Below are 23,493 nucleotides of genomic sequence, written 5' to 3'. Positions count from 1 at the left end.
GTCACAGTGCTGATATATATGCCAGCTTCTTTGTATATGTACCATTATGGCAGTTGTATCAAAGTTTGTGAGCTTATAATACTTAAAATTGTTTGAACTAAGTGAAAATATTTGAAAACTGAGCATGGTAAATGTGTTTGTCCAGGTCAATGGAACAGGCCTAGTGTACTATAAAAAAGAAAAAATTCTGAATTTTATTTAGTAAAAGCTGTTAAAAATGAGCAAACCAAAGTTGGTGTGACTTGGGTCATCACCATGACAACCTTGTCTTGTCCATCTGAAAAGGTCAGCAGAATCCACAGCACTTGCCAAGTGGTCAGTACTACCCTATAGCTTTATTACATGCCCTGCAAGGTCAGGGTCTGTGATCTCCCACAGCAAACGTGTCTGCTATAAGCATGGAAACGTAGGAGCCATTCAGAGTGACTGTGTGGGCAGGGCATTGGAAAGCTGCTTCCTTCATAACATTTTTGTTGGTTTGTTTTTACTTTTCTTGTGTTTAATCTCTACTTGAAGTTAAATTCTTTGTCACAAACTCCAGTCTGAAATATCAGACCCCTGCAGCCTTGTTATAAATGCAGTGCTGAAGGTTTTATTTTAACTGATGACCTGATTAGTTTTTAGTATTTTTATTTCATTTTTCCTTCCTTTGTGTTTCAAATTAGATTTGAAGAAATGAAGGCTAATTCTGTCATTGATCAAGACTTAATTCTGCCAAGACCCATTTAATTGTTTGGCTCAAATGGAAAATGATGCAATAGAAAGGCCAGGTTTTGTGACAGACACTGCACTGAACATATTTACCCTGCTCTTCAGTAGTGAGCTGACTTGGTGCTATACATGGAACAAAGCTCTTGGTAAGGGGAGCAATGTTGGATCTATTGCATAGAGGTCTTTTGTTTCATCATTGAATCTAAATTTGTGAAATAATGTTAAAGCCTGTACAAGTGCACCTATCATTAGAGTTGTGTCCGTAGGTAGCCGTGGTTGCGGATTTAAAATGTATTTCTTTCAAATTCATCAAAATTTGTTTGGTTTCAGATGGCTCTCTTGGTGCCGTAAAGTTTTATAAACAAAAAGAGGCACTTGTATCTGCTCCTGGAATCTTAAACGCACAGTCTTATATCTCATCTAAGACGTAAAATCTAGTATTCATGTTTACAAAGGCCTTATAAAGCTTAAGATTTCAGATCAGTACTGTCACCAGTGTTTGAAAATGCTTCAGTCATACCAAAGCACCGTTGCCAGTGTGTTTTGCCATGATGTACAGAGGGGGTCTGACTTGGTGAAGCAGGACTCTCTATGTCCGGGTCCTCTGGCCTGGAGCTGGGGTGGAAAAGCCCTGTCCTGTATTCTGGAAAGAAGAGGTGTTCACGCATGAGGTGTTCACGCAAAAGTGTATTTTCATGTGCTGTATCATTGATGATCTGAGCCATCACTTTTACTCTGTGCGAGGAAGAGCTGAAGTGTGACAGAGTGTCACCATGAATGGGTTACAGATCTAGAGTGATTTTTCTGTAGGTGTGTTGTAGCATATTGTTTAATTACAATAAGACAGCATACCAGAAAGGTGCATGGGGGGTCGGCAACCATTTAATCAAACAGGTAATGTAGCAGTTTAAGACTAAATGCAGCTTATTGTGCATAAACCTGGTCAGCTCCTTAAATTGCAAGTTTACTCTTAATAGGAAGAGTATTGAGCAGGAAATATGTTTAATATTTTTATACCATAAAACCATGAATGCCATTGTTCTTCCCAGTACTTGTGAAGTAGTGCTTGTGCAAACTGAATGTCAAGTACTGTTGTAAATGCTACAAAAAAGTGGTTCTAATGTGTTCTTCAACTACCAGATGGTTCTTCCTCTAACCTGAAGAAAATAATACCTATTCAGAAGAGCATTTTCCAGTCCAGATAGTGGAAAAGCCCAGCATAGCACAGGCGATTTCTGTTAATTGACACTCCTGATTTAAATGATAAAGGACTTGGAGTAGTAGGCTATTGTAGCTCACCTGATGGAGTAATCTGCAGTCATTTTTTGCTCCTCCTAAGTGCACAGAACACCTTAAGTGTCTTTGCTACTGCATAGAATGTCATACATGTGGGGGAAATACTGGCGGTTCAGGGGAAGTCCAGGGCCAGCACTGAGAAACACTTTTAGCGGAAGTTCAACTGCACCGTATGCAGTAATAGTTACTTTTGTTACATCAACATGTGCGGTAGATCATGAAATTATCTCATGTGTCCAGTCGCTGGATAGTGCATGTTTATTACACTTATCGTTGTTTAAGGCAGACCTTATGCATTTTGTACTTCTAGGCGTCAGCAGTGATCCTTGTATTTCTACAGTATGCTAGATCATTGGTATATTGGACTCTAACCTACTGTACTGTACTAGGATGTGTTCTATGAGTAAATGACAAAGCACTTTTGTAAGTCGTTCTGGATAACGGCGTCTGTTAAATGCCGTAAATGTCGGAGTTAGAGGAACAGTGGTGACCGTTAATTAAAGAAAAATCATGGCCACACTTAGGAAATTAAAATGAAGCCTTATGATGATGGAACCTTTACGCTATAAAACTCTATCGATGAGAAATCTCAGTGCGCTCTTGAGTTCAACAGTTTGGTGATTTCCATGCTCAAAAACCCCGATTCAACATATCATCTTCGAAAAAAACGGCCCCCGTGTCTTTCGTTTTCCATCTCTTTCTCTTGCACAAAAAAGGAACTATTTGCTCATATTCGTCTTAGCTATTTTAACTTGCTGCTCTTATTTCCTGCCCCTATAAACAGGCACAAGGGGCGGTGAATATGACCATATGCGTAAGCATTCTCAAATGAAATCGCTTCATCACTACAGACATCGACTTCGTGAACTCGTGAAAACACCTGTTCCTCCCAGCCGCCGATATACAGGTGTTACCGACCCGGGGTAGTGCGCGCTGAGGCGGACGCGAGTCTGTCCATAGGTTTATTCTCTCACATTTAACAATGTCAGACAACGTGGTTACTTTGCCGTTTTTTAGGAGGCTCAGTTATGCAGCAGGACACTTCCTAAATGACCTCTGCGCCTCAATGTGGTTTACCTACTTACTGGTTTATTACCATTCAGTACTCGGTTTCCGAGACACGACCGCCGGATTCCTGCTGCTGGTGGGTCAGATTGCAGATGGTATCTCCACGCCCCTGGTTGGATACGAGTCCGATCGGACTCGAGGATACGCATCATACGGAAAGAGAAAGACGTGGCATTTAATTGGTAAGTCTGGTTTTACTAAACAAACCGTGCAATCTAAGCCACTTGAACTTAAATCTCAAAGCTTTTTCTACCCTCACGTTTATTACTGTCAAGATACTTTACAGCCGCAAAAACATTCCACCAAGTTTCAGTGTGCCATAGTATTTTATGAGGAAGTTCGTTCATCCTTGTCATTTGTTTACGTTCCTATGTTTAAGTCTGCCTAACCAGTTGAGCATCGTTATTCACTTTTGTAAACTACATTTCTTGTTTATGCTAGTTACATTTCTAATCAAACACACTGGGTTGTAGTACAATAGTGACCCAACATGGCTTGATTGCCATGACATGTTCCCGGCATGTGGGCATGTGGGCAATGCCCGGTGGGCCTCAGACTCTGGTCTGATCATGGGCCAGCAATTTTATGTACTGGTTACCATTTGATGTTAAAACAATGGTAGCTCAGTGATTTAGGTCCTTGACTTGTAATTGGAAGTTTGATGGCTCTAGCCCCACCACTGCCAAGTTGCCACTGTTGGGCCCCTGAGCAAGACCCTTAACCCTCAATTGCTCAAGTTATACTCAGTCATAATTGTAAATAGCTTTGGATAAAAGTGTCAGGTAAATGTAATTTTCTAAGCTACTAAATATTATCTGTCTGGTACTGCGAATTGTATAGTCCTATATAATATACCCTATTACATCATCAAGTTGGTTTAGTTGTCACTAGACAACGTTGCAGCAAATAATTTGGTCAAACTGCCTTTTGCCAATTTCTGTTTCGATACCACTACATTTTGGGTAGCATATACATTATTTCAATTTATTTTATCTCATATCTAGTATTTAAATTCTCTGGTACTAATAATTAGTGTACATTATGTAGTATGCCTTTTATTGTTCTCTGGTCGATTATTAGTATGCTGAAATAAAGCACAGGATAGGAATTTTTCATATTAGGACAGAACATTTATAGTTTATCATTAAGTTAAGGGAACATTTGTAAGAACTGCATATACATTTGCTTAGATTTGATGATGGCATCACTGCTGAACAACTATGAACAGAACTACAAAATTTTGGACAGCAGTGGTCAACACTTAAACAATCAGTAGCAGATGCTTATACTGTGATGACAGACAGTGATCATGAAGAAGATGGGACTACTGTGTCAACTTGCAAGTCTTGTAAAGACACTCTGCTGCTACAAGGTGCCACTCCAGTTTAAGCGCTTAACTGATGCTTGCCTACAAGCTACTGCAAATGCTGCCTGTGTCGCAAGTGCAGTGTGGAAGATCACTCTTTGTATTGGAGAATCAGAAGCCTCCTGAGAAGCACAATGATGCAAGAACATCTTGAGGCGTTCATGTTGATGTCGGTGGAGAAAAGTATCCAGGCCAAACTTGATGATGTAGCTGCTAAAAGCAGCGAACTGCGTAAACTAATAGCCTACTAGGGTACTGGCACTTGGACATGACATTGACAATTGACATGTACTTGAATAATGTGTAACCTATGTTACTAAATGTTTATTTTTCATTAAATTTTATTTCTAAGCATGTCATCTAATTTTAACTTTTTAATTTAACTTTTTAATTTTGTGTTAAAATAGATTCATTTTGGCAACAGTTTAGATAGAGTTCATATAGCAAGGAGCAAGCTGTGTACTCATCACAAATTTTAAGAAAACTACAATGAATAATGGAGCGAGTAGGCCATCCATGTCACCTCAATTGTTGAAGCATGCCCGGACCAGTTTTGAGACCCAGTCATCTCCTGCATCTAGGGGTAGGGTTGGGTATCCAGGACTGATCTACCTATTATGACAAGGGAAATCAGTGGTTTAGAGCAGATTAGAGTGGATTAGGGGAGTCAGAGGAGCATGTTACATAACACAGATTCCCAATTCAGTCCAGGTGGATTCCAGGTTCTCTCCAAGATGTTCCTTAATTACCTGGGCCAGGTAATTAAGTGCTGAAGTATGACCTTGGTCAGGTGCACTGGGTGATGGAACACTGTCATACTGAGCACATGTTCTGCACAAAGACAATCCCACATAGTTCAAATCTTACTTCGTGAGCATTGAGGAACCTGTGTGGTTGGGATGTAACAGTATGATTTATAGCTCTGTCTGTTTTTCAGGGACCGTGTGCGTAGTACTGTCTTTCCCCTTCATCTTCAGCCCATGCGTGGGCTGTGGTGAGAACACACTACTATGGGTGAAGCTCCTCTACTTCAGCCCTTTCATCATCATCTTCCAGTTTGGCTGGGCCGCCACACAGATCTCCCACTTGTCGCTCATCCCAGAGCTGGTCACCTGCAAGCACGCTAAGGTGGAGCTCACGGCATACAGGTATACACTCCCACTAGGGACACCAACCTCGGCAGCAGGAGCAGGCAGTGTGGTTTAGGAGGCTTTGCGGGAAGGCTCGCTTTTGGCCTGTGGCGTTTGTCAGCTCGGGCTTGGGGTTTAGAGCATTGCAGCTTCTCTCGGGTCTGCATGAGAGGGCAGGTCTGGTGGAAAGGGGCACATGAAGAGCGACTCTGCAAGTGCTTCTGTTATTATATATTTTAACAGTCCCTGCTGAAAAGGAAACTGCACACAGGTTGTTATATGCTTCCTCAACTGGTTTCTTGGGAAAGCATCATGATGGAAAGAACAAATTCTGCTGGAGCTTTTTTGTTGTTGTTGTTTTTTTGGTTTTTTTTACCAGTGAGTGAATCAGTGTTGATTCATGACATTTTGCACACGAGTACACGTTTTCTGAGGAACGTGGTTTGCTCTGTGGCATCATTTCTCCCCTGGCAACCATAAAAAGCTTCAGGCTCCACATACGTAATTCCCTTGTGCTGCAGTAATTTAATTATTTGCTAAAGAATCTGAGATGAGAAGATATAATGATCTGTTTTAAATGAAGGATCATAATTCAAGGGATTATTTAATTTTATTGCTTTAAAGTTTAAAGGGACAATGATGTCCTTATTTTGTGGGGTTTTATTTGTTTGTTTGTTTACAAGACCCTTTTTGACATTTTAACATTTAAGTGACGCACATTCCTTCCTCATACAGGTATGCTTTCACAGTGGTAGCTAACATCACAGTCTACGTGGTGGCCTGGTTACTGTTCCACTTCCAACATGCTGCCGACCCAACCGTAGCTGACCACCTAAGCACACTGGACAGTTCAATATTCAGAGTGAGCGCTTCGTTAGAGTGTTGGAGCATTAGAGCACTCGCATTCACACCAGCAGGCCTCCAAGATCCACCTGCTCAGGCTTAAAACCTCCATTTTAAGGACAAATACTTTACAGAAAATATGGACATCATGGACTTCATAAAGCCACATAAAACGCATGTCTTGCACTTAGCTTGCTAGTAGTATGTTGGTGGTGCAATTTAGATTTTCTAGCCAATTAGAGTTTCTCTGGCTGGAGAAACCTTGTGGAAAATATGCACAATGCATCAAGAATTTATTCATAAATCTTAAACTGGATGTAGTGGCAGCTGGTCTGCCAGCATTAGCGGTGGGTTTCCTCTGGACTTGCTGTGTGTGTGACTGTGATGTTTTTGTTGTGGCACCAGATAGGTAGTTGTTGGCTTTAATACTTCTCAACACACTAATCCCTCTCGACACACTAATCCCTCTGGACTCTCTTCTCATATTTCCTAATTGTGCTTCTAAAAACTGTGAAATAGTCTGATTCTGGTGCCTATATGCAAAGTATGTTTTTGTTGATATTCTGTGATTATGCATTTTGGGTCCTTTGATGCGGCTTATTTAGAACGTGTCTGTTAATGAACGGTGAATGTTGTAGTGGATGAAAAATGACCTAAATCTGGTTGATTACATTTTTGCTTTTTAAGCTTATTATTGTGCACTCCCCCACTAAAAGAGAAAATAAATGTTATGAATGAATGCAGACTATGCACTATGCAATATTAAATTAACACTAATCTTTGCTTAGTCCTAATACTTAATACAGTGATAGAACATCAGGGAAGCCATAGTATCTTTGCTGTGTTAATTCAACACTTTTTCCTCCAGGTCCTGGCTTTGATCGTGCTGGGCATCGGTGCTGTTTTCTCACTCTTCTTCCACCTGGGCACGCGGGAGATGCCGGTGGCTCCCCCCATAGGTGAGAGCGGGGAGCATCTCCCCCTCCTCCACGGAGCCTCCCTGCAGACCAGACCCGCACTGCAGTGGAAGCACTGGTTTACCGAACCGGCCTTCTACCAGGTGAACCACAGCTGGGCTGGGACTAGACACATTTCCCCTAAACACTATTGCTGATGTAAAGGTGCATAATAAGTGCAGGATTTTACACTTAAGTGTAATATTTATTGAGCGTAGCATAAATGTAAACTCCTGATTATTAGTAATATGAGGAGTACAGCAGTTTGTGTACAGTCTTCGGACGTAATCCGTATGTTTCCTGTTCTGCTAGTCTAACTGAAATTCTTTTTTCCAACTAAGTGAATTGTGAGTTGAATCATAATGCAGTGAAGCTAGTGTGTTTGATTTTGCAGGTGGCGACTCTCTACATGTGTACCAGACTGATTGTTAACCTCTCTCAGACATACATCTCTATGTATCTGGTGAATTCTTTGTTACTACCTAAGGTATGGAGTGCTGGCCCTTTAAACAAATCAATCTGTCATCCAGTCAGTCAATTAGTCAGTCAATCAACTGTATTCTTCAGCCAACTTTATGAATGAGGTTAGAGTACAATGCCCTTCAGTTTACTGTGGGAGCTAATTCTGGGTCTGTCTGCAGAACTACATTGCCACTATTCCCCTGGTGTTGTATGTCAGTGGCTTGGTGTCCTCTCTGGCCATGAAGCCAGCCAGCCAGCACATTGGGCCTACTGTGAGTCTTCATGATCACTCTGGTTTACAGCATGCTGTCCTGGTCAGATCTCATCACTCCAGTTACGTTCACATGCGTGAGGAAGACTTTCTCTGCATTAGGGGTCTTCAGTGCAGCCCTGGGGTCCTCCCAGTCTACACATGTGCTCTTATCATCACCCCATGACACCACAGAGCTCTACAGCCCTGTATAGCCTGGAGCTCCTCGGCTGTAGGTGGAGCTGGGACTGAATAAACAACCTGGTCTGGATAGGGACCCAAGAGACCTGCTTGAGAAACTATATTTCTTTCATTTCAAATATAAAAGTTACAAGAAGCATGTGCCATTTATCATGTACCTGTCCTGCTGCTTTATCTGTTATAGTAGCTAAGTTCTTGAATTTGACACATCTCACTGTCCCCTCAGTTGACATATTTTGTAGGCCTCATGCCCATCCTGGCATTTTCCTGCTGGATGGTCCTGGACTGGAAGATGGGCCCTCGGATATACGGAGCGGCTGTGCTGCTCGGCGCTGGCTCTGCCATCATTTTGGTCATGTCACTGTCTATGACTGCCAATCTCATCGGGGATCAGATGGTAGGGTCACATTAGCCTGCTGATTTGTTTTGGCCTTGGCCCAACAGCTGTGCTCCAACTCCCAAAGCCACTGTCAGAGAGTCAAGCAGCTGTCACTTTGAACTGCACTAAACACTGGAGATCAGAGATTTGGGGGGGGGGGGGGGGGGTTGCTGCTGCTGCTGTTTTTCTCATAATTTATCACACCTGACTAAATTAACAGACCTGTTTATACCACTAGTCTTTGCATGAGTTGAATAGAGGGGATGCTAGGGGTCAAGCTAAGATCTGCAGTAATGTATCTCTGGTGTGTCTGTGCGAGCTCCTTTTAATGCCTGTCTGTTGTGTGATGGTCTGAACTAGGAGGGTCACAGTGCAGCTCTGTGTGGGGTTTTCCCATCTCCAGGGCAAGAACTGTGTATGTCTGCTGTATACAGAGGTTTTAATAAGTCATGCCATGATCCATGACCATCAATTGTATGTTCTTGAAAACTTCCATACCCAGCACAGCGAGTGTTATGGTTATGTATTTTATTTTTTAACAAGAAGTTCCGAACAGCCAGAATGAATGTGGCACTCAAGGAATGAATGTACATTTACCCCTACGGTTATTAACTGATCATATGAACTTATTGTTTTTTTTTTTCTCCTCCTGACAGCAAAGTGGAGCATTTGTTTACGGAGCGATGAGCTTTACAGACAAGTTGGCCAATGGCCTTGCAGTTATGATAATCCAAGCCATTTACCCCTGCAGGTCAGTAATGCACAATTAGATTTATTAAAATCATTCTCCAAAGTCAGCAAGTCAGTAGAATACAGGTTTGAAGTAGTTGTCACGGATGAAGAAAATGGTTCTCAGCGCTGGAATTCACTTGTAGAATGCTTGTTTGTTTCAGTAATGTTGACTGACTGCTGAAGTATCCAGAGGTCTGTGTAATAATTGAGGCCTTTGCTGTGCTCAGGCATTCTGAATAGAGTGTGTGTGGGTGGGTGGGTGTGTGGGTGGGTGAGTGAGTGTGTGTGTCTCATTGTCCTTTTGGGTATATTGGTGTGGGTATGATGTGCTGACTCTCTCAGTTTAGTGTCGTGTGTTCTCTTTTGATAGCACTGTGGAATGCTGCCCTGATTGCGTGTGGTTCTACCACAATGTCATGGTAACAGTAACCGGGGGTGTGGCTCTGGTTGCAGGTTGTTGCCTCTGGACAATTTTCATTTGGCCAATCAGGATTCGTCGACGTGAGTTTGCAAAAGACAGAAAGAAACTCAAAATGTTCTTGCCATATTATATGATGAGGCAGTGGTAGCTCAGTAGTTAAGGTACTTGACTTGTAATCAGAAGGTTGCTGGTTCAAGCCCCACCACTGCTGGGTTTCCACTGTTGGGCCACTGAGCAAGGCCTTTAATTCTCAATTGCTCAAGTTGTACTGAGTCATAATTGTAAGTCGTTTTAGATAAAAGCGTCAGGTAAATGTAATGATATAAATGATTTTCTCAATTGTCCTGCTTGTAAACCATGAATCTTTCTTTATCCCTGTTCCAGATTGAGAGTTTGTATTACTGACAGGTGTTCCTAATGGACAGGTGAGATATTAAATATGAGAATGAGCAGAAATGGTAAAGCTTGAAAGGGTATCATAAGTGAAGCCCCCACCCTAAATGTGTTCTCACGTTACCAGCCAAGTGATGAAATGATCCGGCGTCCTCCTCTACAGCGTGTAGGCACAGGTTGTTCTCAACCTGCAGACTGTCACAGACCTGCATCATAAAGATGTTATGAATACACAGCTTGAGCAGACTCTGCTCACACTTATTCTTACACACATTTGATCATGTTTGTTTCACATGCTTCAGAAGCTGTATGCAAGAATTCCCTCCCTGAGGGCTGGTAAAGCTATAATCTCACTGACCAAACTGTGAAAAGCATGGAAAACAATGCATTATTATTTCATTTTAATTCAGTTTTCATCACATTAACATATAATAGTTTTGATGTAAATGACAACATAAGCAAATGATGTAATTTTTAAAAATAGGATACAATTGAATACAGTGGTTTAGCGTTCTCACTCCCTCATGCTCCCGCACATTCTGAGGAACTCTTAAAGATTCCTGCTAAGGGCTTTAACTTATTAACTTTCACTTCCCTTGAGTCCTTCTCACTGCATTCTCATTTAGTGTGTTTCTTAGACCAGGTCTGAAGCTGGCTGGGGTAAGACGTCACAATGTTAACAGTGTGCCTTGGAACAAAGACCACAACAACAACTCCGATGACGACACGAAGAAGAACTGTGAGGATGTGAAGCTTTTTGTGGGTACAAGAGGACTGTCTTATCCAAGATCCACGTGCCCATTACACTGAAGTAGTGGTTGTTCTTAGTTATTCTTTGTTCTTCATTCTGTGCTATTTGGGTTTTTATTGGCAATGTCAGCTTTTCTTTCATTTGGCAAAGTTAAAGGAATGAAATTGAATGTGAATTGGAAAAAAAACCTACAAGTGTACATGAAATGAGAAGGAGGATTTCCAGGGATGGTTATATCTTTAATGTTGTCCTATAAAGTGTGTGTTTGTCTGTACCAATGAGTGCTAATGAAGGGTCAGCTATTGTCAATGCAACATAATTTGTTATGATCCTAGATTAGTGTACATTTACAGTATTTGGCAGACACCCTTATCCAAAGTGACTTGCATATTTATCTGTATGACCGTACGTGTGCTAACAGGTGAGATCCAGGTGCACATAAACCTGTTACATGTATTACATCCCCCAGCAGCGACATCACTATCAAGGCATCAGGGAGGTTTTTGTTTAGATGATCGTGATTTATTTTTTTATTTTTATTTTTTGTGAGATCCATAAGTACTTATTTAGGTTAATCCAAATCTCCCTTTTCACATATGGAACAATAGCATTTGTAAGATTAATCTAATTATTTTAAAACTCGCCCACTCCATCATTCTTGGAGTCCTAAGGGTATAGTACTAACAATCAAGAAATCACGTCCTGTTTTAACAGCATGCAGAAATGTCTGGACGTTGTGTTTAGTGTTGAAGCCGTAAAACAGCTTGCATAGAAGATTCTGTCAGTGTAAACTGAACTGAATTATTTCAGGACGAGCAAATAAATTGCTTCTGTTCATACACTTCTATTTAGGGTACGCACAGGTATTTGTACTGATATCCGTAGCTATTAGTCCTTACTACTAAGGCACGGAGGATATGCTTATTACACTCTAATGTCAAATAAGATTTCGTTGGAATTTTTTATTTGTTCAGCAATTTGATTTAAAGGAGCAGGCACTGATGTGAAAGTGACCTGACAACGGAGTATTACACATTCTCTATTAATCTGCTACGGGAAGAATTTGTGCGTTAACATTTTGCAGTTTTTCAGTTACGTTTTTTTACACGTATATAGCTAGTGTATGAGCTACACTTTTGAATTCTTCTAGAAGTGTTTGCGGAATCATAATATCCTCAGTTATCCACTAGGTGGCGACAATTCGTCTGACGAAGGAGTTATTTCGACTTTCTTCATTTTACATTTAATTTAAGAATAAAATATCTCTTCTGTTAGACATTACAGCCAATGATACAAGCTATGAATATATGACTTACATACGCAGAGTGAACATTTGAAACACCACTGTGATAAGATTTCTCCTATTTCACCTTGTTATTACCATTAACGTTTGTCTAATTGTTATTCTGTAAATTATTAAAATTACGTAAACTGAAGATGAAATCCACTGGAAACGTTAAGTTGTTGTTGTTTTTTTATACTGTGACCTTATCATGAAAAAGAAAGATGCTACCATATTACAGGACTCCATATCTGGCTTTCTAAGTCAGCTCCTGGTGATGAAACTTAGAAAAAGTATAAAAGTATGGTTAAAAAAAAACATTTGTTAAAGTCAGACAAACAATCAAACAAAAGTGGCCTCCTGCTATCATGATCCTCTGCCTAGATCTCCTTCAGATGCTGCTCCATTACAAAACTTTACTTGTACAAACGTGTACTTTCATGTTTCTGTGGAGCTGAACATAGGAAAAACATTATGGCGCTTGTAGTATATTAAGCTATGATATGATATTGACATTGATTTCTTGGACTCTGGCAACATAACAGTTTTTAAAAAGTCATGCAGAATAGCGGCGAAATCTGCTGATAAATATCACATTTCATATTTCACAATTTTACTGAGAAGATTTCATCTGAAACATGAGATTTTGTGTGAGGGAAGATGTAGAAACAGACAGCAGTGTAAGACAGCTCACAGCTCTCCTCTCATCTCATGTTACCCTGGAGCAGATCCGTTCGTGTAGGGTCTGGGTGTGCCGGTGCACTGCAATTCAGCGCTTCCTCCTACTTTAAACACTGGAGGCAACATTAAACCAAGCAGTCCAGCAGACTTTCTGACTGGGCAACACCTCCACAGGTCTGTCCGTATTTCATTCAAATTGGTTTATGGCTCCGCGGAGTCGAGCTCTTGCCCTACAGATGACCACCTTCCACATCTGGAGAAAACGCTGGAGCTTCACTCCACAGCCCCTAACAGTCGATATCCCAACAAGCTGATTCATACTCATACATGGGCGGCACTCCATTTCCATGAAGAAAAAAAAACTTTTCTGAAACATAATCAACAGAAACAAACGCAGTGGTGGCCTTTAATTAGCTCCGAGTGTCTCCCGCTGATCAGCCCACGGACTGCCTGTTGCTGCCCCCTCCCCCCGGCACTGTTTAATCCTGTGGTCCAGGTCTAGTTTGAAGAGCAGGCGTAATCACAGCCCGTTACGATGACCACTAATTGGAGTCTGGGCCAGGCGTGCAGTGGGGCACTGGGAGTGGTCTAGGATGACCTTGTTAAGGGGAAAGAGAGAGAACATGGAAGACCACCACGCAGGGCAGGAAGGCTGTGAGCTTAGAGAGCGTGTGCAGCAGGTTGGGACGCTCGCCTGACGGCCACTGTCAGATACGTGCTTTTACATACTACCATGGCACAGGAATTTGTAAAATGGACAGATGAAGATTAAGATGATGACTTTTTTTCTAATGTCATTTAACAGACATCAGTAAAATCTGGCCATTTGATGAGACCACTGTCTCACACGAATATTTAATAACCTTCGTCATACATGCTGCTTTTCAGTAATAGACTGAGTAGGTTATGAAGTATATGACATCACTTATAATAACTCATTCATGGTCACTTGAAAGTTAAGTCTCTTTTAAGTGTTTTACAGGCGTCCTAGCCTGTGAATAAAACAACACAGGACCAGAAGGAAGAATGGTGACAGAACAGATTATGGCCTACAGTGAGTAATAGCTGACATTCATATACACGATATGTCAAACAAACGTTATGATGGGGTGCAATTTGAGGAGCTGTGGGGGACATCGTAGAGGCAAAAGAGCTAGAGGGATTCACAAGGCTCGACAAATACTAGAGTTTTATTCCCTGAATCACAGACTTCATCGCATAAATCTGATATTTTGTTTAATGATAAAACAGATTAACCTGCTTTGTACTTCAGACATTAAAGATATCAAAGTAGCTTGATTTGACCATATTTTCGGTCCCTCGTCCTTTACAATCGCATTTTCCTTTTGTGCTGGAGGTCACCCAGGAATGTCCTCCACAAATTGTGTAATTACAGCTAAGATTTCATACATGACTCCCTTAGCTTATAAACAGAAACTTGACATTTACTCTTTCATGGCACCGCACCACGTTGGCCATTTAGAGTTTTATTTAAAGCTGAATTTCGTGGGATCGTTTTATTTCAACGCAGCTCCTTCTTTATTTTCATATAGATATTCCAGTAAAAGCGCGAATTCACCGATTTCCCATAACAGGAGAACGGCGCTTACGGTAACGGTAACGGTTACGGTAACGGCTACGCCACCCTCGTTGACCGGTCGCTGTCAAACGAGACACAAGCGCGCGGACTTTATCCTTCAGGTTAGCCGTGATCAGTAGTCGGATTAGGCGCTACATGTCATCGATGTTTATAATTCTCTGTTATAAACGGCCTGGTGAGCAAGTTTCCGCGGGAGTTAGGATCAAAGATGATAACAACGAACGCATGAGCATCGGTGTCGACACGGGAAAGTTTCCAGTTATGTACGGAAAATAAATTAAAAAATAAAGAAATGCCTAAATTACTGCAGTACGTCCCCAAATAAACGTGTAATTACAGAATCACAATACAATGCGGACACGACTACCTTTTCACTTATATCTTCTATTTTAAACTAGGTTTTTTTTGTTTTGTTTGTTTGTTTGTTTGTTTTTTAATTCTTGGGTGGAATGAAAGAAATGCGGCCATTTGTTGGGGACTGGAGGAAGGGTGCCACCCACTCAAAATCAGGAATCATGAAAAATGTTTGAGAAAAGCCAATTAAAGAGCAAGAAATATACCGACAGGGAGTATGTCATTATTGTCAGAATAAAGCTAGTTCATGAATCATTGTGGATGACCAAAGAATGTGCATGAGCTAGGATTCCAACCAGCTGGGAGAGCTGAGGCTCGGGTCAGTCCTGCTGGAACTGGATCCAGTCCTGCCAGGGTCACGACGCAGCTGCTGATCCGTCTGCCTTCAGCTGAGCTGAGTGTGCTTCCTTGTGTCACCGTCTTCCTTGACAGTAGACATGCCAGTCATGTAACAGTATGTCATATAAGTCGGTAAACTGACGAACTGACATTGCTGGTTTGGGTTGGCCTGGAATCAAGTGCACTTTCCAAAACAAATCTTGTAATTCCACACTTGACACAAGTGGAAACCATTCGTGGTTTTGATTAATAATTACCAGCTTTATCCTGTGTGTGTGTGTGTGTGTGTGTGTGGGGGGGGGGGGGGGGGGGGGTTATTTTATTGTCAAGACTTCAATCAAAACTGCAGTACAGTCTGTACCCTAATATACTGATTATCCACTCAGCTTACTGGTTATAACAGAAAACAATTCTTACTCCACAAATGCTAAATGACAGCAGACTCAAAGGTCAGTCTTTTTTTGATGCTAAGGCCTCTCTGTCACTGAGGTTTGCATGTTGCCTTGTTCTCAAATGTGTCTGTTTTGAACTTTGCAGAATACATCACTTTTGATGAGTGGAACTCAATTGAATAATTAGTAGTGACGCCCAGCAGGACAGAACTCCTGAAGTAACAAACAGAGTCGGCGTTTACCACTTACGTCTGTTTTCTGGACATAGACAGTCTCATCTCTGAGTGGACCACACTGTCAGTGAAGGTTTTTGTTGTTTAAAAAAAATTCTGTGTCCAAGAAATTAGTACATGTAGGAGCTATTCATGTCTGACTTTATCTGAATTAGCCTGCAAAGTAATTACAGTCAGGGCACATATAATTTTCATTGGCATTATTAATTTTCATTTCATCTTGTTTAAGTTTTTCTTTTCTTTGAACATTCTCAGGACAGATTTCAAATTGTAACTGATTTTCCAGATATCCAGACTGAGACAAAATTCAACAAAGAAACAAAAAAGAAAGTAACCTGCATATTTCTAGATTTCTACCATTGTCTCTCTGACAGGAGAGGGTTGTACTGCTTAAAAGTTTCAGTTTTTGCTTCCAACTGGAAAACTTAAAAGCTGTTATGGAGTTTCTGATTCCCACTACCATGACCTTGAGGTCCATGACTTACGTTTAGCAGTTTGATTAAAAAAACATGAGGAAGTTGAAGGCAGTGGGGGGAGTGAAGCCGTGGGGGCCACCCTGCTAACGGGCTGCAGCTGTGTGCTCGCTGGGGGTGAGATTCATATCCCAGTTCTGTTGATGCTGATAAATTCTCTTGGTGGTCAAACGTATGTACATCGTTTCTATTTAGTGTTGCCTGGCTGCGTAAACCCGGCTGAGTCTTCATGACACCCAGTTTACGAGTGCTTACACTGCTGATGTCGCTTAATGGAAAAACGAGTCTGGATCGAGGGCGCCCAGTATCATTGTGGTCAGTCCATGGTGTGGGAGGGACTCTTTGTTGTATGACTGGTGCAGTATGACTATGGCACAGATTCTGTTTGTCCTGTGTTTTCTCCATGTGTATGAGGTACTCTGAACTGTGGACACTGGCTTATGGTATCACTCTTTTGCTTGCTCTTTAGGTCTCAGCTCTCAGTCTCTCTGTGTTTGTTTTTTATAAAAAAAACACTGAAATGTGGTTATGTGTGTTAGCGAAGATGAACTCTGTGCAGTCGTCTGAGTGGTCTGGTCTAGGGACAGTGTCTTCAGTGAGAGCAGCTGTTGATGGAGTAATCCTGTTGGTCTTATTCCCCCACTCTTTGTCTGTCTCTCTCCTCTTTCTCTCTCTCTGTCTCTTTCTTTTTCCCTCTCTCTCTCTCTCTCTCTCTCTCTCTCTCTCTCAGTCTCTCCCCCCCTCTCTTTCTCTTCCTCTCTCTCAATTGCTCCCCCTTTTGGGGAGGTGAGGATGACAGAGAGAATGGTTCTGCTCAGGGACACTCGGAGTTCTGTTTCTCCAGTTCCTGCTGTCTGGGACCCCCTGGACCTGCTCTGAGAACTTCAAGTACTCAGTCCACATCTCTCTCTCTCTTTCTCTCTCTCTCTTTCTCTATCTCTCGCTTTCACTCTCCGGATATTTGTCTCTTCATGGAGCGCCCCAGCATCACACATATGGATGGTAACCCATTAGAAACCACAGTGAAATGGCAGCTTTGCTATGATATGACAGCCAAGACCTGGTGGATGGTGAGTCTAACTGTGTTTGATGATCTGGCTTTACGGCGCGCTGAGGACACTGCACCTAATCCCTGCACTCACGTCCTGCATGCGGCTTTTTGATTGTGTATAATCTGTCTGATACTGACATTAAGCAACACAGACATGTTAAGGAAAAGGGTCTTGTATCATTTCAAATGTACTTTACAGATTTAGTGTGAGCAGCTGGGTTTGAGGTGTGATGTATGTGGCGTTTGAAACAGGTGGCCCTAACACATACAGTCCTCACACACACCACTCTGCTCATAACAAATTCCGCTGTAATTTGTAGATTCATTCATTTCAGGTGATGGAATTTTAACAGATACATTTAACTTTACTGGAAAGTCATTGAAGTGATTGATGTTTTTCTCTGATAACGTTTTTCTGACATGTCTTGAAAACTGAAGTAATAATCAACATTACATACAACAGTCCTCCAGAATGCCTTTGGTTAATGAAGTGTACTTAACCTCATCCTGCAGTTCAACATTAACATTATTTTCTTAATTAAAATAAAAGTGTAAACCAAAATATTTGAAATTTACAGAACATATGCACACAGAAGCTTGTGAAAGAAAATGTATTTTTAACATAAATACTTTTTGCCAGAAATGATGGATTTTGATATGTGCTGTAAACTCACAGGTTTATTATGTTTTAAAAGTTGTTGCTGAGTTTTCCTTAAACCTCTGATGTTCCTTCTCACATGCGTTGTTCATCGTGCTGTCGGGCTGTGTGTCTTAAATCTGGAGGATTCCTTTCTTCTCTCAGCCAGTTTCTGTTGGAACGCCCTGTGTTTGCAGAATGTTCAAGTCTCTGGGTTTTGCTTATTTATCCATGTGTAATGGATAGACTCTTTTCCCTGTTCCTCCAGTGTTATAACAAAGGTGATTGCCCTGCTGTCTCTCCTCTCTCTCTCTCTCTCTCTCTCTCTCTCTCTGTTTCCTGCATTAGCATTAGCCACCCACACTTTTGTTTAAATTGACTCTGCAATTAACATTCGCTTTGAGTCCTTACTAATAACTAATCAAAATGGCAGGTTTTGATTGTTTGGCAGGCCCAGGGTGAAAAATGACCAGGCTGTCTGACCCTGTGTTTCACACATGTTCCCTTCTCTCCTAGTGTATGCCTTCAATCCTACACTTACATAAGCCATATATAAATATATCTTCGTCATCATTATACTTTACCTCTGACTGAAATCTACACAACAACTACATTTTTCACTAATGAGGATACCAGTTTCCATTAATATATATCCAATTTTTTGAATTAGTGCCTAGAGTTGTGAAATACAACTAGGATAAAAATTTATCAATGACATGTTACATTTCTTGTCTTTAAAACGGATTTGGTCAAATGTGAAATTGCGAGCTCTCAGCTAAAATTCACAAAGTCAGAAAAGTCAGGATGAGCCATAGCAGTGTTGCTGGAGGTTTTTTTTTTATATGTGCAGGTGGTTTTGATTGGTTGAGAGTGATCCTCTGTTCATAAATATCTAGCAGTCCTGTGTTCAAAAACTGACCACTGATGAAGAGAATTATTAGCAACTTGTGCATTCCGTGGTGCTTGGATTTAAAAGCCTACTAATAAAGTTAGATGAAGTTAGTTGATGAAGCGTAAGTTTGTTTATCTGTATTCTGTGACTGCATACATTTGTGGATTCATTTAAGATGATTGTATTAATTTGTCATGTTTAATGGGGTGGATAAAAAAAGAGTCTTTAAATTATTCAAATTGGAACACAAAGCATGGCTGATGGGGGGAAAAAAATCTTCAAGTTTTGTTTTGTCCTGAAATGCAGACTGACAAATTTAGGATTTGGTCAAATCCCGTCCACACTTACAAGACCCAAATTTATGCAAAGAAACATCTCTTCAGAATTTCAAACAGATCTGTCCCAAGTTTTGGGAGGTGGGAAGAAGTGTTACAGTGTCTGAAGGGTTTTTGTAAATTAAATACAGACATTTACAGATGTTTGTTGTACCTAAGGCTCCTACAGTATTACAATGTACCTATAGTTTCAGCATTTCAGATTCTACTTTTTCTCCCTGTCTGTAGTCTGTAATGGTTCTCTAAGATCTGTCTTTAGTCTGTGATGGTTCTCTAAGGTCTCTCTGCAGTCTGTAATGGTTCTCTAAGATCTCTCTGCAGTTTGTAGTGATTCTCTAGGATCTTTAGAAGGGAAAGCTGAGATTCATTTGAAGTCAAGACAAAAGATACTTATTTTTTAATGATGACTGAGCACTTGCCTATAAAGGAATTAAATTAAAAATGCTTCTATCATTTCAAATAACTCTTCTGATTCTGAAGATATTTTTTGAACTCTTCTGATTCTGAAGATATTTTCCCATTAGAGAAACAAGGCCTAATAAATATCATGGCTAGGAGAGTTGAGTCCTATCTTAGTGTCCTGAATTTGAAGCCCAAGATTCTCCAGCCATTAATAGGTGGACGTCCAAGTGAGAAGAATGGTGTTGGACAAGAATGGTGTAATTCTGTCTTGTGTTGATCTGCAACTGTGCTGGCCAATCCTGTGTGTCTGCTGGATGGGCCCAGAAATAAACAATTAGTGCTCTTCTCAGTGTGCTCAGCAGAACACTGTGCTAGCCAGCTTTACAGATCTTGGAGGAAACATGACACAGGACATTCAGACAGTGGACAGGAACTGGCAGCAACTAGCACCAAGGACATAAATGGGCAAAATCTCAAATATATATACAGAAGCTGTAGTGCATTAAAGCTCCAGATGGGAATTTCTGAAACAGCCCTACAGCTCACCTGAATCTTCAGCAGCCAGCATGTGTTAAGCATATATCTTCTCATTTTTAGTACACTGCTTTTATTCTAAGCCTTTGTTGTTACCGGACAAACACTGGCCCGTAAGTTCCTGTTAAGTAAATACAGCGGCAGTTTATTCCGTCTGTGCCCTAAAAACAGCAGCTGCAGCCAGCGTTTCCCGCGCTTTGACGACGCGCACACACTATGTGGTCACGCTTGCATCACCAGGCCGTGGATGGAGGGTTCACGCCCCGCAGTTTTACTGTCCGAGCCTCTTGAGAGCCGGTGGCAGGCGTGTGAGGGCGGTGTGGTGTGTCAGCGGGGCCGTGAAACTCGGCCGGGCTGCCGGGTCAGCCCTGAGGTTGTGGTTCTAAGGCCATGACTTCAGACGGCTGGAAAGTGACACGAATCATTCCCAGAAGCAGTGAGAAGAGCCAGACTAAAATTAGCACTGAGGCTGAGAAGGAAAGAGAGAGAGAGAAAAAGAGAGAGAGAACATGATAGATAGATAGATAGATAGATAGATAGATAGATAGATAGATAGATAGATAGATAGATAGATAGATAGATAGATAGATAGATAGATAGATAGATAGATAGATAGATAGATAGATAGATAGAAAAAGTCTGATAAATAGGTAGATGATAAATAGGTAGATGAGCGAGAAAAAAATCCAGAGAGAGAGATTCAGGCCATTAATGCAGGGTGAGTTAGCCTTTACTTTGAGAAGAGAAAGCATCAAGAGAAAGAATTTAAGTATTTAAGTTTTAAAACTTGCTTGAATAGCTAACAGCTAGGCAGCTGCACTGAACTTGCTGAGACACTTACAGTTTATTCATATTTAAAACAGGCCCTGGGGAAAATTTGTCTAAGGTATCAGAGCACACAGACGATTGCAAAGCAATGTCTGTTTGAGCAGTCTGTCTAACAGCTAAGATGATTTTAACACAGCCCTACTTTTTAGTAAGATGGAATGTGTTTATGGAGTTTGACATTTTCTCTGTTCACTTTGTCATCTCTCGAGGTCTTGTCCCATAGCTTTCTTGAATTAAGTTAAATTAAGTCAGATGTTAGCAGAATTCTTCTTTTAGGAAATGATGTACTAATTATGATTAAGGTGATGGATTACTTTTTGGTTTTGAGTTGGCCTCTTTCTTTCTCAACACATAGCAAACTTCAAATTAACCAGCAAGGCTCAGTTTTTCTGATGGGTTGTGACCTACTTGAAGATAAAAGGAAATTCACTTCAAAATGAAACTTATCTGTGTGTATTTTAATATTTTATAAAGTGGGAAACTTTGTAATGGTCCTTAGATACTGACATTAATTCTGAAACATTCTTTATATATATATATATATATATATATATATATATATATATATATATATATATATATATACATACATACATACATACATACACACACACACACACACACACACACACACACACACACACACACACACACACACACACACACACACAGGGAAGAATGTCTGTCTGTGCGAATGTCTTTTCTGTACCACTAGGGGGAGCCGATGCATGTCTTTTCACTAGTATCTGCAGGGTTAACGTTTCATGCCTGCAGCAGCAATAATTTGAGCTCGTATTTTTGGATTAGAATCTGTGGATTAAAGAGATGGTACTGGTTCTCAGAAAGTGTGTGAGTGCTTTTCTGAACTTTATTGGTAATATGTAAATAATTCACTCATATTGTCATTACCAAACATTCATCCCCAGTACTGCCAACCCTTGTACAAGCGGATGGTATTCTTCACGCTTGTTATGACACATCGTTTTGCCTGATCAAGGCTGGTCTCGTTGTAATGAACCTTGCTTGAATGCCCTGCCTCCCTTATCACTCTTCTGATACTGTAAATACACAGATCACTTTTTCCCCTGATGTCAGCTTTGAAAAACCCTCAGACTAGGGGTGCATGAGAAGGCTTCACACGGCACAACCCAGATGCATCCATGACAGAAGCAGCAGACACTCTACATGTCCAACATTTTTGGATTTGGGTTTCACTGAATTCTCTGTTCAATCAAACACAGAGTGTGTGGTGTGGACGCAGGTGCACGCTCTCATGGTAGGTAGAAAAACTGGTCTCATATGCCATCTCATTGGGAGAGAAGGGGTGTTTGAGAGTGCATGTGCACATGGAGGGATGTTTGGGAGTGCATGTGCACGTGGAGGGGTGTTTGAGAGTGCGTGTGCACGTGGAGGAGTGTTTGGGAGTGTGTGTGCACGTGGAGGAGTGTTTGGGAGTGCGTGTGCACATAGAGGGTTTTTTGGGAGTGCTTGTGCATGTGGAGGGGTGCTTTGGAGTGCGTGTGCATGTGGAGGGGTGTTTGGGAGTGCGTGTGCACGTGGAGGGTTGTTTGGGAGTGCTTATGCACATGAAGGGGTGTTTGGGAGTGCGTGTGCATGTGGGGTGTTTTTTGGGAATGCATTTGCATGTGGAGGGGTGTTTGAGAGTGTGTGTGAATTGTTCATGGCCAAAATGTATGACCAGGTATGCAAAAAAAGGAAATTATAATGGAACATAGGGCATTTTTTCTCATTTTCCTAAAGGTTTTTTCCAGTTAAGAGTTAATAGTGTCTGCATGCATAATCAGTCACGATGGCTGAAGGGATGTTTGAAGGTTGCCAGTTCAAGTCCCACCACTGCCAGGTTGCCTGAGCAAGACCCTTAACCCTCAATTACTCACGCCTTGTTCAGTCAGAATTATAGGGCGCTTTGGATAAAAGCGTCAGATAAACACTGTAAATGTAAATGGCCTGCAGATCCAAACAATGATCAGAAAATGTTTATGCTCATGGAATCATGACAAAACACAAAAAAAACACTCACAAAGGTCCCCAAAAAAACCTCACAAAACACTAACAAAGCTCCCACAAAATACTCACAAAACACTTACAAAACTCTCACAAAACACTCACAAAGCTCCCACAAAACACTCTAAAACACCCACAAAACACTGACAAAGCTCCCCAAAAAAAACCTCACAAAACATTCCTCTGGACTGATACCGGTCAAGATGCATAGAGCACATGCACAAAAAAAGAGCTGTTTTTCATACTGTGTTCCTTTATGATATTACTATTTCAAAGGCCATTAATAATTAAAACTGACAGTTTGCTGCCCTTAAGGGGTCAAAACAACCTGAATGCAGCCTTGTTAAAACCTTCCCACACACCTAATGACATTCCCGCTCACACCATACACAGCAGTTTTGGACAACTATTACATCTTGTGTCATTGTATCGAAAAAAAAAAATCCCTTCCATTCCAGTCATTTTGAGACAGTTTA

At 41.1% G+C, this 23,493-nt stretch overlaps 1 protein-coding gene across 11 annotated transcripts; it reads left to right on the top strand.

Moving 5' to 3' along the window:
- The first annotated feature begins 2,799 nt into the window (after positions 1-2,799).
- Positions 2,800-12,406, top strand: mfsd12b (major facilitator superfamily domain containing 12b). 11 transcript variants are annotated; one of them, XM_027029968.2, is made up of 11 exons: positions 2,800-3,257; positions 5,379-5,589; positions 6,307-6,433; positions 7,283-7,474; positions 7,765-7,857; positions 8,012-8,104; positions 8,510-8,680; positions 9,319-9,413; positions 9,848-9,895; positions 10,200-10,240; positions 10,852-12,406. In XM_027029968.2, exons 1-10 carry the CDS (start codon positions 2,990-2,992, stop codon positions 10,231-10,233), a joined length of 1,332 nt encoding a protein of 443 aa, XP_026885769.2. In that variant the 5' UTR covers positions 2,800-2,989; the 3' UTR covers positions 10,234-10,240; positions 10,852-12,406. The 11 variants fall into 11 exon arrangements, with proteins under 11 accessions (XP_026885769.2, XP_026885766.2, XP_026885770.2 ...); XM_027029965.2 differs by having other exon boundaries at positions 10,847-12,406; XM_027029969.2 differs by having other exon boundaries at positions 10,835-12,406.
- Positions 12,407-23,493: the final 11,087 nt, after the last annotated feature.

The sequence above is a fragment of the Electrophorus electricus genome, chromosome 23 (assembly GCF_013358815.1).
Source record: "Electrophorus electricus isolate fEleEle1 chromosome 23, fEleEle1.pri, whole genome shotgun sequence".
In the NCBI taxonomy this organism is placed as follows: Eukaryota; Metazoa; Chordata; class Actinopteri; order Gymnotiformes; family Gymnotidae; genus Electrophorus; species Electrophorus electricus.
Note: the sequence above shows the minus strand (reverse complement) of the source record. Positions and strands in the feature narration are given on the sequence as shown.

Bases quoted from the DNA above. Each gene is read 5' to 3' on its own strand.
- mfsd12b (XM_027029961.2), top strand. From the start codon at position 2,990: ATGTCAGACAACGTGGTTACTTTGCCGTTTTTTAGGAGGCTCAGTTAT. The intron at 6,434-7,282 runs GTGAGCGCTTCG...TTTTTCCTCCAG, and splicing joins TGGACAGTTCAATATTCAGA to GTCCTGGCTTTGATCGTGCT. The intron at 8,681-9,318 runs GTAGGGTCACAT...TCCTCCTGACAG, and splicing joins ATCTCATCGGGGATCAGATG to CAAAGTGGAGCATTTGTTTA.